The 19,732-nt window shown below is 34.8% G+C and overlaps 1 protein-coding gene across 1 annotated transcript; it reads right to left on the reverse strand.

Annotated features, from left to right (window-relative positions):
* Window positions 1-9,896: 9,896 nt before the first annotated feature.
* On the reverse strand, window positions 9,897-19,732 carry LOC112193982 (ribonuclease MC). The gene is made up of 3 exons (XM_024334248.2): window positions 19,639-19,732; window positions 12,422-12,594; window positions 9,897-10,480 (listed from the first exon to the last, which is right to left on the reverse strand). The coding sequence occupies exons 1-3, from the start codon at window positions 19,706-19,708 to the stop codon at window positions 10,037-10,039; spliced, it is 687 nt and encodes a 228-aa protein (XP_024190016.1). The 5' UTR covers window positions 19,709-19,732; the 3' UTR covers window positions 9,897-10,036.

A 19,732-nucleotide genomic window follows, 5' to 3' on the forward strand; every position in this document is an offset into this window, starting at 1 on the left:
TCCGATCATGTGGATAGTAGGCATTCAAGAAGACTCTTTGCATATCAACCCAAGAGAGAATGCATCTTAGTTTAGCCTTATGAAGCCATGTGTGTACTTAATCCTTCAAAGAAAATGGGAACAACTGAAGCTTCAATCCCTTCAAAGTTAATCCTCCCAAGTCATCGTCGAACATATGACATCAAACTCAATTATGTGACAATATGGTCTCTTGCTAGCCATGCCATGGAAAGTAGGTAGAATAGACAACATTGTAGGCTTGATCTTGAAGTTGACATTTGTCAGAAGAAGCACAGTGTGAGATGGAGCATTTATAATGCTGGGACATGAATAATGGCTCAATGGAAGCTCCTCCTCATCTTGTGGTACTTGATGAACTTGACCCATGTCACCCATATCTACTACTAGAATATGAGACCTAAAAGGTGCTCAGAAGCGATGTCTTGGTCTCCTAACTTTCCTTTTGTTGGTCTTCCTCTAGGTAGTCTTTGCAAAACACAACCACTTCTCAAATTAATAGGTAGTTAGTAACATGTCACTCATACACCTACAAAGAATCAATATGAATTAATTGAGTATCTCAACAACAAATTAGATACAAGATAAGCACCAATTCAACCAACAATAAATTGACATATAATTAGAGGGCTGAGAAGAGAAAGAAAAACAACAAGTAGCATTAAAATGACTAAACTAACAAAATAACAATGAAAATTCAAATTGGAAAGTAAACAACCAGCAAAGAAACAAGAAAAAAAAACTAAATAAAAGTATGCTATAAGTGACCCTAAATATCATGTTACTAAGGGATTAAGATCTGAAGACCCTAATCCCTGGCAACGTTCGGTGCTATTGAATTGGTTCATATACTCACAAGTGCACGAATCGTATCAAGTAAGAGAAATATTCACACCTTAGTTATCATACCTTGGAAATTAGAGGTTGGACCTAACCATGAAAATCGACACCAGGACAACTCAAAAGCATACAATTAAAAATAATGTAAAATATTCACATAAGGCACCAAGCATTGGAAATACTTTGCTTAGATCATGATATATACCAAGCCTAGTCAAAGCTACTAATTAACTTGTAGCCTAAATGAGTTATGCACAATGAAATCTAGAATTTTGTTGGGAATTTTGAATCTAAATTAATTGCAAACAAAAATTAAACCAATCAACTAATAATTAAACAAGAAAATTAAATTTGGAGTTTTAAATTAATGGGAACATGGGAGTGTCAGATGATTCACACTAATTATCTTGCAAACATTGATGCAAAATTTCACAAATGAATTTTCATTATGTGTTGATTTCCGTATTTCCTAAGCCTCAAATTCCTCATATCAGGATTAATGTCGATCACTATGTTTGTTCAAATTCCAGGGCTAGAAGATTAGGGGCTGTGTTCAAAGTGATTTGAGTGTTTTTCATTCGCCTATCGTGTAACAATCAACACGGTCATCAAAGATGGGAAGTATTCACTATGCCAGAAAAGTAATCAGACGACAGATCTCCTCTGTCGTCTGATCAAAAAAATTTCTGTTGTCTAGTACGGTGCCGTCTCTTGGGGGTATCAGACGACAGATTTCCTCTGTAGTCTGAATAATCAGACGACAGAAATTTTTGTGGTCTTCTATTGTCTGATGAAATCAAGACATGAGTTAGCTGTGTATTAGTGAATTCAGACAACAGATAAATGTGATGTGATGTGATCTAAAAACAAATAACAGTTCCTTGTAATTTCTATGATCTAATGCTTATTCCGAAGATAGAAAAATGTGGTTTGAATGAACCAAAGTAGAAGATATGAAATCCTATCTGTTGTCTGAATGGACTTATAATAACAGTTTAGTGTTGTTTTATTCAAATTCCAATAACAGTTAACTGTCATTAGCATTCAATTCAGATTACATTTATCTATCATTTTTAGTAGCCTACAATAACATTAATTTATCTGTTGTTTGAGTGCACAAGTAACAACATATTTTTTCTTGTTTCTATTGTTCTTAGATATGTCCAACAACATATTTGGATTTCATTTTGTTGTTGCTTTTTATTTCAGATGATAATTTTCTGTTGTTTGAGTGCACAAGTAACAACATATTTTTTCTTGTTTCTATTGTTCTTCGATATGTCCAACAACATATTTAGATTTCATTTTGTTGTTTCTTTTTATTTCAGATGACAATTTTCTGTTGTTTGAGTGCACAAGTAACAACATTTTTTTTTGTTTATGTTGTTCTTAGATATGTCCAACAACATATTTGGATTTCATTTTTCAACACGCTTTCTAATTCAGATGACATATTTGTATTCTCATTGCGCCACAATTATGTAAATCTGGAAACTAACAATGCATTCATCAAATATGGAATCCATTCATAAAAATACCAATATATATTTGATTAATCTATTACTGCAGCTATGCATACATCCTTAATGGAGCTAAACTTAGTAAACATCAGTTCAATAACCTATAGCAGTTGGCATGATCAACAAATGGAACCCAAAAAACACTGATATCTCATACTATTGATCATGTTTGGTGAAGGTAGATTTAGGTGGTGCATCAGTCTCTTCAACAACTGGTTTCGACATTTTTTTTTTTTACCACTTTTCATTTGCAGTGTCTTCATCCTTAGTGCTATTGCTTTAGCTTTGGCTGTGTTGTTAGACTGGGGAGCCATGGCCTGAAAGAAACAGATCAATAGTCAGCAGTATGTATTAATAAATGGTTGAAACACATAATTAAGTTAAGGAACCAAATGTCAAAAACTTAACAGCCACATCAACTCACCAAGTAAACAAATATCAAGAAAAGAAACAAAATCCAGACAATCGAAGCCACTCACCAAAAAGAAACTGAACCCAAGACCAAGTTCTTGCCTTTTAACTTCAAACAAACTCTCCTTTCTCCTTCTCTCTCGTTTCTGATCCCCTCCGGAAAAAAGTATTCTTCTTCCCTCTTCCTATTCCTTCTTCTTTTCTTTCTTTCTCCTCTTCTCTCTGTCATCGACTTTCCCATCTGCTCCTCTCTTTCTTTCTGTCTTTCCTCTTTGTTTCCCTTGTTACTCTTTCTTTCTCCACCTCCCTCTGTTTCCTTCTTTCTCATCACTTTGCCGACCCATCTTTCTTTTCTTCTTCTTTTTTTCTCATTTTTTTCTTTTTTCTTTTTCTTTCTTCTTCTCGGCTACCAAAAACTGAATTTCTCCTTTTCAAATAAAAGCCCACACCCCAAAACAAACTAAAAAAGAGAAATAAACTTAAGGGTCCTTGACCCAAAGCACCAAAATAAGCAAAAATTATCTCATTTACCCCAGCAACATATTTTTGTTCCCACTTACCCTATTTAAAGAGAAATGACAATTTTACCCTTGACTTAATTAATAAACTACATGTATGCCACTCTTCTCTTCCTAGCACGACACACACACACTCTCTCTCTCTGCGCGCTATCCTCGATCTCCGACTCTACCTCCGGTGCAGTGACAGCGTCCACGCCTGAAAAAGTCGACGACGCTCTCGGCTTCCCTCTGGCCACCTTCGAAGTTATCAACGCCGACAAAATTGCAGATCTCCGGCAGATCGATCTCTCCTCTCTCTCTTCTGTCTCTCCCCTTCGCGCAAGATATATTGGGTTCTATGGGAAGTTGATATATTTGAGATTCAGATGCGGTCTCCGGCGAGTAGACCCTCCAGGCCTCCGCCGCTTCCACATTTGAACTCTTTGGATTTCGAGTCCAGCTCTCCGTCCTCTGTCTTGATTTGAAGAATTCGAGATTTCATCAATGTCACCGCCGGTCTCGAGTTCCTTTTTGTCGAGTCCTGGACCAGGTTCTTAGCCCAATTTCGTTCCAAACGACAAAGCTCTTCTGTTGGAGCTCCATGACACGATCCCGGGTCTGCAACCGGAAGGAGAAGGGGAGGTGGGTGCCCATATCATTTTTCTGGGTGCCAAATCAGTTTTTTTATTTTTTTATTTTTTTTATTTTTTAAGTAATGGGACAAAAGGAAAAGGAACAAAAACAGTTTTGAACGTCTATTGGGGGGCAATAGACGTTTTTAAATTGATATAATCTCTTTATTTTTTTCTTTAATCAAAGTCTTATTTGTCTAATTTTAGGAAGATTAGTTCTCATTCCTGCTACCGAAAGTTCTATTGGGAGGCAATAGACGTCTATTGGGGGGCAATACATGGCTGATAGACATCTATTAAGGGGTAATAAATGTCTATTGGGGCAATAAACCTTTCCGATGAGGTATTCTTAAAAGTCCCGTGGGCGACGGCCGGTGACTGGAATTGGGCAAAAGTTGGCCGGAATCCGGCGACCGGTGACCGGAATACTGCAGCCGGTGACCAGGCTCCGGCGAAGTCTCCTATAGTTTCTCTCTCTTCCATTTTCTCTCTCTCTCTCTCTAAATAACAAAGGGTAAGGGTAAAATGGTATTTAAAAAATCTTAATGGGGTATTAGGGAAGACCTCTTTAGAGTGTTTTGGGTAAGAGGTAATTAAAAAAACTTAATGGGGTAGGTGGGAAAAGAATCTCTAAAAATGGGGTAAATGGACAAAAACCCTAAACTTAATATCTAATAATCTAAGTAATTGACAAACTGAAAGACAAAACCAACTAACCAAGTAAAACAATAGCACCTAACTAAATAAGTAAAAGAAATAAACCTTTAACAAGGCTTATAAAAATGCAAACCCAAACACAAAAGAAGAGATATTTAAATTGGATGAGGGATATAACAAAAACTGTGAGTTAGCCTAGCAACACTGATAGGAGCATTTTAATGTGATATTTTAATAGTTAATTCCTCACATTTTGCTTAGTTAATTCCTTAACTGAATCGATTTTTAATTCAATTTCTACTTTTAGGTACATTGGAGTAGATGAAGGTGAAATGAGCGTTAGGTCCATAATTACCTGGAAATGATGGAGAAAAATGGAAATGTACTAAAAGATCAATTTTACACATATTCCTACTCCGGCTAGGAGAAACCAAGCCAAGCAAAGAAGAAGGAGCGGCCGCCTGACCAAATGAACTTCAAATGAGCTGAAACCTTCCAGATCCATTCTAGACACCCAAATGATCATTTCTTATGAAGAGTGCCAGAGAAAAATATGAGTGGAAGGCCTTCAAACAATCAGCCCAATTCTCTACAGAAGCAAAACCGAAAAACTGGACATGTAAGAGGTCCAGCAGCATTTCCGGCCCAACCACATGGTAATAAATTCTGAAATTTTACCACAGTAATCTACACTCATGGTGGATAATTTCATATGAAGAAGTCGAAGGCATATAATGAAGTCTTGTTGGAGAAATAATTGAAGGAATAAAGGGACAGAAACTGACTTGAAAACAGCTCAACACCACATATTCATGTTTCCCACCCACATGAAGAAAGCATTTCTTTTTCCTTGGATACATTTTTCTACTCTAAAAGATCATCATCACTTCCACATTTCTTCACCTTCATGCTTTGCTTTCATCATTACCTCATCTTTTACATATTTTACAAACCACTCTCATACTCCACTTTCATTATTTTTCTTCATCTCATCATTTCACTCTTCTTTTTCCTCCCTATTTAAACACCTTCTCCTCTCACTCTCAAGCACCAATTTCTTCATCCATTCCATCTTCTTTGTCTCTCCATTTCCTTTCCATTTTCTCTCTAAATTCCTTCATCCATTCCATCTTCTTTGTCTCTCCATTTCCTTTCCATTTTCCTTCTCCATTCTCTAGTTGCAAAGTTCTGCGTTTTCAAGCAAGGAGAGGAAGAAGAAGAAGGAGTCGTGAAGATCATATCCTCCACCATCCACCTTGAAGGCTTGCTTCTAAGATTCAAGATCCAACCATCTAGCTCTCCATCTCCATCTCCCCTCACGGTGTAATTCATTCTTTTTCCTTGTAATGATCTTTTGTTTTCCTTGTTTGAATTCATATGAACTTGTTTCTAGTTAACAATAATGTTAAGGGCAAAGTTTAAAGCCCGTTTATATGTTTTGAGATAAAGTTGTGATTTCTATATGTTGATTTTTATGTTGCTTATGTGGGTTTGTTTAATTAAATTTGCATGATAGAAAGCTTTTGTACTTTAATCTTATGTGGTTGCAAACACTTAGGGTTTTGATATAATTGGTGCTAGGTTTAAGAACATGAAATCGACTTTTCGTTTTGTGTAAACTTGAATCAAAATAGTAAAGGTTTTGTGCAAAGACCGAATTTAATTAAAGAGGATTGCAATTAGGTGGACTTTTCCATACTAAGTTGTACACTTGAGTTGATAGCCTTTCTCTATGTCTAATGCGTTGAACATGTCATGATTGACTAGCTTTCTAGGGCTTGATTGCATGTTTGATAGGATTAATCTAGGTGCTTTCACTTAGATTAATTAGCATTGAAAAGTAAAATATGGGAAATCGTTTGCTTTCGAATGTTTCACATGATCAACTCCTCTCACATGACTTGGAAGAACAATGTAGGGTTAATTCGAATTCAATGATAAACTTGGGTTTAATCTTTGTTTCTTATGTTTCATTCTTATACATGTGTTTTTATATTTTCTTTATTTTAATTTTCAATTCTATAATTCTTAAACCCCCCTCCCTTTTTATTTTGTTACTTGTATATATTTCTATTCTTTATTTTATTTTTGTAAATAATACTTTATTATTTTAATTCTTTATTTGTTTATACAATTGTATATATTTATATTCTTTATTTTATTTTTGTAAATAATACTTTTCTTTATTTGTTACACAATTACAGGTGTACCCTCAATCCCCGGATAGAACGATCCCTATTTGCTTATACTACTAACGACATTTTAGGGTTAAATTGTGCGCTTCCCAAAAGCGACATCAAACACAGCATTTTTTTTTTTAATAAATCCATATCCTTGCAATCATCCACAGGGAGGTCATGAGACAAACACACTACTCAGCTCGATCTATCAACTGCAGTAAAAGTGCAGTATCATAACTATAGGGTAGAAACCTATATAGAACAACTACTGTCCTAGTAATTTAGTGCACTACAAGATGAATATCAAGGAAAACCGGTATACTAGTAGAAGATGATAAAACCTGGCAATTGATTCCACAATCTGGCATTAGTTCTGTTGCAACTAATACAAATTCTTTCCTTGTGACCCCATCCTCTACCATTTCCATCTCTATCTCCATTTTTTGCTTCATCACCTCGAGCTACCATAGCACTCATATTAGATAAGAGAGGAAAGCTGTCTTTAATTCTTCTTTCTGCAGCAAGTAATTGAGACCTCAAGTCTCGAAGAGAGATAGGTGTTTCCCTGTCCTCAATCACAGTCCTAACAGTAGAATATTCATCAGAAGGACCATTCAAGATAACAATGATAATATCTTCATCTGGAATAGAGACTCCCACAGATAGTAGCTGATCTCTAGCATTCTTGACACGCTGCAGATACTTTTCAATTGTCTCACTTCCCTTGCGAAGTGTTTGTAACTCAGTTTTAAGCTGCATAATGCTCACTCTTGACACAGCAGAGAAACGTTCTTGAAGAGCAATCCAAGCTTGCCTAGATGTTTTACAACCAATTATCACATCCACAATATCTTCATCCAAAGTGGCCATTAGCAGACTAAGAAGAGCCATATCGGTTTGCTTCCATGCTTTATATATTGTAGTTTCTTCATTAGTAACTAGACCTTCAGTAGTAAGAGAATATCTAGAAAGGGCAACTTCTGAACCATCATAAAATCCAAACAATCCATTTCCAGCAAGAGTAGACTGGAACTGATAACTCCATTTGATTAAGTTTCTGTCTCCAAGACGCATAGTTATGATACTCAACAAGGAATGAACATGAGAGTGAGACAGACTAGGCGTGGTTACACCTTGAGGGGCCATTTGTAACTTCTGCAAATAATTCTCACCAAGTAAACTTCTATTTGTAGGAGCACACTCAAAGAAATTTCAACAACCTCTTGGAACTGGTAGACAAAGATATTGCTTGGATCAGAATGCTCAAAATTACTCACAAACGAGAGATTTTCTCAGATTTTACTTTTGGTCACAATTTGCTTAAGTTTTCAAGACAAACACCGCATATCTTGTTGCTCTATTTTACTCAACTACACAGTTTTGCTCTATTTTTCTCAAATACTTAGAGATTTCAAATAAGAATTGCTCAAGAATTACTCTCTATATGCTCCAAAGTTACTCTGATTTACTCTATATACTCCAAATTTACTCCAAAGCTCAAACACATTGAGATTTGCTCAAGAGTTGCACTGTATGTTCCAAGTTTACTCCAGATTTCTTATTTCTAGTAAAACAAATGATATCGCACAATATTGCTCAAAATCATAAAGCTCATACTTCTGAAGAATAAGAACAAGAGCAAATCACCTGAGGAAGAGAAGTCCAAGTCACAGCAACTTCAAAAACACACCGAAAAAGCTCACACCAGGCTTCGATGAAGATCAAAGCTTTGAATCCAAGATCCGAAGATGATCAAACCGCAAATCACACCAGAAATGAAGCTAGATCTAAACATGCAAAACAGATAATCAATTTAACAAAGATGAGTGCGGAATTCTAAGAAGCACCGATACGGGTAAGCGTATCCGGATACGATACGATCGGATACGTGGAAACGGTAAATCTTAAATGTAATTGGATACATGTACGTGAAGGATACGCAAATTAAATATATATATTTATAAATATATATATATACCCAACCCAGCAGCTGTTATCACACATAATTGACCCACAAATCCATAATCATGACCACTAGCACAACTCCACACTCCCACAGCAAATAACAAATATGAGAAGAAGAGCATAACAAATGTACCCGAAGCAGCTAGAAATTGAAGCTCCAAGCGAATCGAAGATGAGGAGAAGTCTCGAGCAGAAAAGATTTCGACTTGCGAAGAAGAACAGACGAGCAGAAAAGGTCAGACGAAGCTAGAAGACCAGACGAGCAGTAGAGGAACTCCGAAGCAGCTGAGATTAGGTCCGAAGCGGAAATGGTCCGACTTGCGAAGAAGACCAAACGAGAATCAAAGGAACTCCGAAGCGACTCTCGATCTGGGTTTGTGATTTTTCTTCTCTCTCTCTCTCTCTCTCTCTCTCTCTCTCTCTCTCTCTCTCTCTCTCTCTCTCTCTCTCTCTCTCTCTCTCTCTCTCTCTCTCTCTCTCTCTCTCTCTCTCTCGAGCCCAGACATGTGTGAGCTTCTGGGGCTTATGATAAGAGGAAACCTAATCTCAAAACGAATTTGTAATTTTCATGATTATGTAACCATGGTATGGTATAGCTATTAATTAATGAAACAAACAAACAGAATAACAAATAAAAAATATTTAATTGGAAATTGTATATAAATATGAATCATTCAACTTGCATGTATGATTAAACATGCTTGGCAACAAAAGCGTTGTATGAACAAGGTGTATGGAACAGTAGTGAAAATGGATCATAGATGCAGCACATAGAGGGATCTGAATCGATAAAAATGAATAATTGAGGTATTTGACGGAATGTCATCAACTCATCATATAGAACCTTAATTTTAACTCGTAGATTATGAGTTATGGTCAAAAACAACACAGTTGCACTAAAAACTCATAAATCATCATGGAGTTTATAAGGAAAAAAAATAAATAAATAAGAGCAAACGTGCTGATAACGTGTTATAAAGTATGAAGAAAATGAAGAGAGAATAGTAGCGAGAAAATAGAAGAGTTCTCATTCAGTCTCATTAGCCTCCTTTAAAATTTAAATAAAGATACGGTTTATATCAAAGTACACAACTAATGAGTATTTACGTGGATGACCATATAGATAGTAATATTTACAACAATAGATGACGGAGATAATAATATAGATAATAATACCTATAAATGACGGGTATCATAGATCATCTTGTTATTCGATATATTATGAATTATAGTTAATTCATTTTATTTTCTTAAAAAAAAAAAAAGGGAGCCTAACCCAAGTTATATATTTTTGACAGTAAAGCTGAGAAAGCCTACAGAATATCGATTGGAAAAGTATCTTGACATGTTGCTTCTGTATCATCACAGTCAATCATATTTTTGGCATGATAGTCCCAGCAAAGTACCACCTCATGCAACCACTGAGTCCGCTGCGTAGGTTGCGTAGGTTTCTGCGTAGGTTTCTGCTTTGGTTGTTCGCAGCGAAGGAGGGGTGTCTTTTGAGTTTTTGATCGTACGGCTAATTCTATAACTCCGTAGTCTTTTTGTCTCCCCGATAAGATGCTAGCTCTCTGGAGGATGTCAGTAATATTCTTCCCCACCCAAATTTCATGGGCTCGATTGAAGTATTGGGTTTGTGTAAATGTCTGCTCCGAACACTTGCCATGCCTGTCCCACTCAAGTGCCCAAAACATTGCATCGTTCGGACGTTCTAGGTTGGGCCAAGAGATCTTCAGTTTGGCTTCCAATGGAGGAGCCTGAGCATTCAACCAAAAGACAAATTTTACAAAAATTTCATACATAAAAGATTTGAGTTTTGCTCACCCCACTAAAAAAAAAAAAAAAAAAAGCTCTCCACCTCTTAGAAAAAGCATTTAAATAATGAATGAGTTTTTTTTTTTTTGAATAAAGGGCCAGACTGCCCTCAAGCCTTGATTAATGAAAATGAGTTTATCTCTTTGTTATTGTATGAGAAATAATTAAAGAGTGCGGCTATTGTCATCTTACCATTTTTTTTTGTTTACCCTTCTTGCTCATTACACCCTATATTTTGATTTCAATTATTAAATTTACTTACCTGACCCATTTATGTTTCCAAGAATATCTTTATATAACATATCCAATTAAAAAAGAGATTTTTTTTAACGAAAATCTATTATTTAATTTATACCACTAAAAAAACTAAAAATCTATTAAAATTTCCTAATAAAATTATAATCTAATTTACTTCCATTTTTTAAATTTTATCTTTCAGTTTCGCTGTTCGTCTATTTCAATCCATGTCAAAAGATTAGTAAGTTAACAATAATGAGCAATGAAGAAGAGATTGATTTTTTTTCTTTCGTGTTTTAAAATTTTTCTTTCGGTATTCACAAAGGGTATTAAAAATATGAGAGTTTCGTTTCTATTGAGGCCTCCAAATCTACTCACTTGACCTCACTCTATTATGAATTATTAAATGACATATATAACCTACTATAAAATGACAATTAAGGACAATAATTATACCCAAAAATATTATATTTATTTTATGTAGACTTTCTAATTCAATAATATTAGATTGTATTTCTTATTATTTTCCTTATCTATTTTCATTTTCCAATTTCACTACATACTCATTAAAACATTCATATATATTTAATAAGAATTAAAAATATGATTAAGATCCTGTGACATAAAAATGTATAATATATATGTTGAACGCATATTGGTGAGGGAAAACAAAATAAATTCTCTTATGATTTATGATCTAAATCTAAGTCAATAAAATAAAAATAAAAATAAACTAAGAGTTAAAATATATATATATTTAAATAATTAATCATGTTGTACAAAAAATACAGAAAAAAAATAAACATTAAAACAAATGATTTTTATTTTGAGAATAAAAACAAGTGATTTTTTTTTTTGCACAGCTAAAATAGAAAAAAAAAAACAGGATAGTTCATGGCATTTTCTTATTGATTAGACATTAATTGTTGAAACTCAAGTTTGATTAAGAAATGTATATTTAGTTAAGATTTATAGAGTGATTAAATCATTGAAATGACTAAATTTTTTTATTTTAAAGATAATAATTTGTTTGCAAATTATATGAGTGAGGTTATTTGAGGAAGTTTAGCAAGGTTTAGTGAGTAAATTTAGTATTTGAAAATTTGATAAGAGGTGTAAAAAACATAGAGGTCAAGTGAGTAAATTTGGAGGTTCCAAAAACTCTAAAAATATTTGATGAAGTTAGAACTAATAGTTTTGTGAATTGATTAATGAATTAAACGACGAGTAAACAACAAAAATACTGAAAAAATAATAATAAACTCAAATTTAGGTGGAGAAGATGATCAAAGGATTTCACTCTTACCCCCATGATTACTCGAACCTATAACCTCGATCTTGGGTAGTCTTTGTATTTAATTAATTTGTTATGTATTTATTTTCTTACATATTTTGATTTTAGAAAATTAGTATACTTATTAGTCATTTTACACTTAGGTAATATAGTCTTTCAATAATTTTTGTAAGGTGAACTAAGAAAATGATAAGGTGGCAATAACCGCACCCATAATTAAATGAATGAGTTTCTGTCTTTGCTAGTCCATGCATAGTTAACTACGGATTAGCAATATTGCTTTTTTTTTTTTTTAAGAGGTGATCATTTACTTGAATTTTGAAAATAATTAAGAAAGGGTAGTAACATTTACCGGATTTTGAAAAGACGATCCCGGACAATTATACACAACAGCTTTAGAATAATTACTCGGCCATAGGCCATGGATGGTGTAAATTTTCTGTTGCAAGGCTTGGGGTGTGCATTTTCTAACCCTGCAGTGGGCTGGTGGCCATTGTACCACAAATTTAAAATATTCATAGGAACCTGTGGATTATAATTTAAAAGAAATATTAAAATTCTTAAATGTGGCGTTGACGCATAAACACTGAGTAGTGTTATAAGAAGTATTTATAACTTTTGACTGGAAACAAGTATTGTGAGCGTATATCAGTACCCATAGAGCAAAGAATACATCCGGCTCTTTCAATTCAATACAACAAGCTTTAAAGCGCTTGCACGCGCCCTACACCCAGAGTCTGGTTTTTGTGCAATTGCTCTCGTCAGGTGGCGCACGACGCCGGGGCGAGCCATCGGCTTTTCCCTCGTGTCGTGGTCTGCTGCCGGACGGGTGGTTTTTTCAATAAGGGGCTCAGGGCGGTCTGTTGCTACTTGAAGTCTGGCAGGGTGGGCTTTGACGACAGATCTGGTGCAAAACCTCTGAAGCAAGGTGGTCGGGTTTTTAATTCTGGGGATGTCAATGGCAACTTGGGAGGGACTGGATTTCGATCCGCTTCGTTTCCAAGCGGCGACGCCGACGTCTGGGGGCGACATCGATCTGGAATCTGGGTGGACTTAAATCATTTTGGTTCTAGTTTTCTTTGATATCAGTGTGTGGGGCTCGTGGGTGATCGGAGTTGTTTTGTTGGAGGCATCTGGGATTGAAAACGACGTGGCCATGGAGGCGCCGGTGCGGCATCAACGTGGTCGTGGTTATCGCCGCCATGCGAAGGAGATGAAGCATTGGGCCGGGTCTGGGCCTTTTGCTAGGGTTTGAGTGGGACTACTCTTTGGGCTGCTGTCAATTGGGCCTGAGTGACTTAGGTCTAGGGTGAGCCCTAGGCCTACCATTTGAGCTCCTATTTAGTTAGTTTTTTCTTTCTAAATAATTTCCTTTTTGTAGGAGGCTATGCACTCTTGTGTTAGTTTGATGCCTATTTACTGTGGTTTGTTTCATAGTTTATAGGCTTTATTGAATAAGTGAGCATGGGTACCGTCAAATCATCGGACCTAATCTATGTATCGATGTGGTTTTTCCACAAAAACTCTTTATCTACCCAGAGATGGTAGAGGGAGGATATGTAATGGTCCTTTCTGGCTTGAGTATTAATATATATCGGCATGATATTCTTCAAAAAAAGTATTGTAAGCGTATTGGTTTTTTTTGTTTTTTTTTTTTTTAAATTTCCGCGACTATAAATAAGAAGAATAAAAAAAATAATACAAACGGTAACAATTGGTTTGATGGATTCTCTCTTTGGTAGGCTCTCCCTAGGGTTTCTAGGCAGCGTCTCTGCTAAATGGTTTTGGATTGGCCTACGACTTCTCTAGGCCCCCCTAGAGGGTGGTGGAGGCTTTGTTCGGCATTTTCTAGCATGGGTGTTGTCTACTTTAGAGGGTGGTGAGCAACTCCAACAAGTTCCCCATATTTTGAATTTTCACTACTTTTGAGGAAAATGAGTCTCTTTTCCTCCAACAGATTCCCTATAACTATCTCTATTTTAGAGAAAGTGAGAAAAGAGAAAACCAAATTCCTTATATTTACAGCAATCTCTAAAATTTTAATGAAGAATATGAAGATTTTAGAGATTGCTGTAAAATAAGGAATCTGTTGGAGTTAGAGAAGAAAAAGACACTAAAGATTTGACTTTTGCTTCCCTATTATACAGAAATTATAGGGAAGTTATTGGAATTGCTCTTAGTTTCTTTTGCATGTCTCTCCATGGGGAAGCTGTGAACAAAATCTCGGTATCAATTCGGGAATTTAATTGTGGGACTTTCCCAGTACGGGGACGAGTAGGTGGTGGCGCACCTCATGGGTCAGGGCTACTTTGGAAAGATCAAAATTTTACCTGACAGGCGTTGTCGTGTAATCTCTATTGATTCATGGGCAAGTGTCGACGCGAGTTTGAAGTAGGGTTTCTAGGCTTGGGTTTGGGGATTTTTCCTCAACCTATTAGGCCTAGCCTTTGGGCTGTGCTGGTTATGAAGGTTAGTTTGGATCTTCTTAGGCATGTCTTTAAGGCTTGGGCCTCTATTAATAGTGTGGTCTATAATGAATCTGGAAAGGCCCCCTCTGCGTAGGGAGGTCTCGGGTTTATAGAATAAGTTGGGGCTGCCCTTTGCCTTAACATTAGGTCACCGAAGGTTTCCAAAGAGGTCGTTGAGATCTTATAGGTCGCCGGAGACTTTTACTAGCCCCTAATAAAACTCAATAATTTTTACTAGGGGCCAATAAAAGTCTATTGGTTTTTTTTTTTTTTTTTTTTTTTTTGCGGGGGCGGGGGGAGGGGGGATTAAGGTTGAATTAATTTGATTAAAGTCTAAAAGCTAGACCCTATATTGATTGTAGTCCGCATCAATTTTTCTTGTTAAATGCAGTCCAATGAATCAGCTGCCACCTCTGATTTATTTCCTTTTCCATTTTGCTTACTCAAACTTCATTAATTTTTCTTTTTTACATGACTAATATGCCCTTATTGAATGTTTTTACACATAAAATGTAATAGGATTAAAATTAGCAATCTGATTACTAATTTAATATCATATTTGATGTATGTCTTTCTTAAATTATTTTTATTAATCCGGCATAAAAATTATGGAATTGATATGACATTGAATATCATATTCTATGTAAATCATTCCTAAAATTATTCTAATTTAAAAGATGTTTTCTATAAGTTAGGAATCTTTCTAAAGCAAATTTTGGATAATGTTTCTCTTCTTCAACACTAAAGCTTCTATGGTTATGGCTCATGTATGTGACATCATGTTTTTTATGAATGTGGTTCTCCTTCTTTAACATTAAGCTTTCTATGGTCAAGCTATTTTCTTGTTAGCCCCATACGATTGTGATCCTTTTGGTGTTTGATTTTCTTTTTCTTCCATCCATGGATGGTAGCTATTCTTTGATCTTCTTCTTCTTATGCTTCATTTTTTTTAAAATTTTTAAATTTTTTATATTCCTTCTTAACTTACCTTTAGGCCTAGAAACGTATATTTTAGGTTGATAAACCACTATTGTAACCTTATTCTGAGGTAGACATTGCACAGTTTTTGTGGTAGATGCATTAAGAGCTAAAAAATTCAGCATTTTAGTATACCTATATAGGTAGTTTTTCTCACCATATGTATCTCGATTATTTATACCTACAATAGAAGAAAACTAAAAATCATCAATTGGCTACATTAGGACCTAAAAATTGAACGATCGAGATATAGATATGCGATCGAAAAGTAAGTCTATTCAGATAAATCTTTAGATTTTAAAATCTAAAGAGGTCCTTAGCATAAAAGGACTGTGTGTGTATTAAGGGAGTGAAATCCACACTCCCTTTACTTTTTATTCCAAAAATACCCATTCTTAGTCCTTTATCTCTCTCTTTAATTGCCGATGTCCTTAAGAATTCGGTTCTGCCATTGGTAACAAAGAAGTTGGGCAAGACTCATGCCCAAGTGCTTGGTAGTATTGGTACTTATCATAGTTAGATTATGAATGAGACCCATTTCCCCATTACCCACATAAAACATTACAACGGATACCCATTTCCTCATTACTATTAAGAATCGATAGAAACAAAGAAAAATGAATGCAATGGATTTCATCGAGTCACTCGATCCTCAGATTCATGTGGGTGTTTCTTCTGTTGTTTTTGCCAGGAAATGTATGGCATGATGTTTGATTAGGGATTCATGATCAATATGATAAGTTAATTAAATTTTAGCGGCCGTGGTCAATCACTTTCATATACTCCTTTATTTTCTTCCACTCCGAGAATTGCAAAGAACAAGATACATATCAGAGAAACTCTTAGGTAGGGACTGTCCTATCACGTGGCGGTAAGACAGCTCAATCAAAATTAAGAAAGAACTTTATGTATTTCAAAATTATATCTCTTTTAATAAATCAAGATATCCAAAACACCCCCTGCAAAATCCTTATTGGGCAGCCCTACTACTACGTGGTACGATTGTCCTACCTAAGAATCTCTCTACATATGATGGAGGACACAAGATATAAAGTTGGATTCTTGAGAGTTCCGTAATTAAAAAGGATTGAAGATGATATGGGAAGAGAGAGAAGATGATAGAGAAAGAGGAGTTCTAGTTACTTTATATGACACTTCACGTATTGAGTGGCAAGGAAATATAAGAAGATGGTAGGAGTAATTTGGAAAATTCAATGAACAAAACAGAAAGGATTTCACTCCTCTATATTAGATTTTTATAGAGGAATTGAAAATAAATTTTTATTTACTTATGTGGCATGACACCTAGGATTTGAGGCCACAAATCTTAGGCCTCATTGAGGCCCTATATCATTGCCCGATAAGGAAAATTATTTGTGGCCTCAATGAGGCCTAAAATTTGTGGCCTCAATCTTAGGTGTCATGTCATGTCATCTACACAAATCACCTATTTGTCAAATCATGCCATGTCATTATTGAGAAAAAGACCATCTTATCCTTCAAAAATCTAATGACTCTAAATTATTTTGGCTTTCTTCTAAAAAAAAAAATTGGCTTTCTTTCATTTTTTTTTTCATTACACTCATGCTTAGATTTAAACAACAATTTTTTTTTCTTCAATCAAGAGTAGAAAAAATTTCATGTAACTCAGTTAATAGATTTGCACGTACATTCGATTAATAGATTTGTATAACACATGTATATGAATTCAACCTTTGTTAAGTTCCTGCAAATTTTGAAAATATAAGGTGAAAAATACATATTCATATGATTGTATTTATTCTTTTGTTCATTGTTTTCTCTTTATGTAGCTAGGGTTTAAACGTTAAATCTGAATTTATTATTTTTTGTTTGTCTTTCCCTTATATTTAGATTGTAAATGTTAATTAATGGCTGCTACCGTGTAATTTTTCCATACCTCTTAATTTAGACATAAGTATTTCTCAAATTCAATTAACTAATGCTATATTTTTGTGGATGAAATTAATCAATATTTGGAAAGAAAAGTTAACGTCTATTTCTTGACACATAATTCAATATATTAATGCCATTTGGGAAGAAAAATTAAAGGAAATAATTTAATTAAATGAAGAAAAATATTGATCAAAGAATCTGTAGACATATCTCTTAAATTGATATATAATTAATAGCTGATATTTTTTTTTGTCATCTAATTAAATTCATTAATGAAATTGATTCACCCCCTAATTAACATCTACAAGGAAATGTAGAAGGGTAAAGTTGGTGTTGAAATAGTATGATGTGGCAAAATATATTATATGGAATTGAAAATAAATTTTTATTTACTTATGTGGCATGACACCTAGGATTTGAGGCCACAAATCTTAGGCCTCATTGAGGCCCTATATCATTGCCCTATTAGATAATTACCAATTAAAGCTAAGTTAAGCGAAGAAATTAGCCCACTCGTTTTTTGCGCCTTTTTTCGGCCTAATACTGAATTGGGCTTAGACAGGAGTAAAACACTTATTAGATTATATGAATATCTTTAGCATCTTTTTTTGGTCTACAAAATTTTCAGTTTACTCTTATTGTTTAATTTAGAAAATATTTAGCTTAATCTTTTAAACTTTTATTTGAAAAATCATCGGCCCAATTATTTTATAATATTTGTTTTATTGTAGGTTTTTTAGTTTATAGACTTCATTCCGGAAAATTCCTGTGAAGAAAAAAAAATTTGAATGCACATTATGGTATGAGGGCCAATTTTTAAGGTTTGTCTTTCGTATGAAATTATCAGTTCCCGAGCTCGGGCTGATGAGTCCATTATTTATGCAATTGCTTTATGCTCTTGCAGCAAACAGGATGCAATCTTTCTCCATGGAAAAATTTTGGAAAACAACACCATGATTTCTCTAGTTGGTGGGAGGAAGCAGCAAGCATCATGTTAAAAAATGAAATGGAGTTGTTTGCTTACATCTATTCATCTATTGATACCTGTGGAACGAAAGAAACAATCTCCTACATAATTTGAGAAATTCGAAGCAGCCTGTCTTTATTTTTGCTCAAGTACATGCAATCCCTTCCTAATGAGTACCAAGCTGATAGCCTGATAATGTAACTGCTAATCACAGGGTCTGGACATAAATTGCAAATGGGAAATCTCCCGCGAGTGGCGTTTATAAGCTAAATGTGGATGGAGCCCTAGATCTTTCTAATAACAGAAAGGGTTTGGGGGAGGTCATTCGAAACGATCATAGCCAACTTATGGGAGATTTTGCTTTACTTTCCCCATTGGCAACTGGACCCATGGTTTTAAAGGCTGGGATTAGATTTGCAATGGACGCGCGTGCGTCTTTTTATTTTGGAAATCGAACCACGAGGTTGTGAGATTAGTTAACTCTTCTGAGCCTTAGTGGGAAGAAGGAGCTTTTGTAAAAGATATTAAAGTGATTCTAAGAGATTGTGGCGCTCTTAAGGTTTGCTTCCAACTTAGAGAATTCAACAGGGTACCTCATGAAATAACTAGATTGTCGGGGAGTCGTGGTCTGCTGATTAACGAGCTTAACTAATACTGTGAAGGTTATGAGTTTAAATCTCAGTACCTCACTGACATTAGGAGTGGGGTTGAGAGAAGGTTTGCTCACTTAAGGGACTGTGAGAGACAAATGAATCTAATGACTGAAAATAAATGCACAGTTTTAAGTTGTTATAATTTCTATTTTTATATTTAATACATGTGGTTGAGATGCATTTATCTCTCATATTCCCTTAAAACTGTCCCTTAGGTGAGCAAATCTAAGATTGTGAGCAAATCTAAGATTGAGAGTTACATTGTAGTCCAGAATTTAAAATAATAATAATAATAATAACAATAATAATAATAATTAAATAACTAGATTCATTATTGTATTGAATCCATGCTAAATTGGTTCATGCAGTCGGTAAATATCGACAACATTCCTTATAAGTTCTAATCCTTCTAATTGATTATTGAATAATTATTCCTTTCATATAAAAATAAAAAACTTAAATAACCATTTGCAGAAACAAGTATAAAAACTCAAACTTCCTGAATGCAATGGTGTTTTTTTTTTTTTTTTTTTGAGAAGAAGGGTTACAAGTTAACTGTATACATATACCGTAGAACACAGAAACCCACCAATGCTCATAGTGAAACAGAGAGCAAAAGCAAGAGCAATTAAAGCGAACGATGATTTCAACATTGCCATACTCTATAAAAAAAAGCACCGAAA

The sequence above is a fragment of the Rosa chinensis genome, chromosome 3 (genome assembly GCF_002994745.2).
Source record: "Rosa chinensis cultivar Old Blush chromosome 3, RchiOBHm-V2, whole genome shotgun sequence".
Lineage (NCBI taxonomy): Eukaryota > Viridiplantae > Streptophyta > Magnoliopsida > Rosales > Rosaceae > Rosa > Rosa chinensis.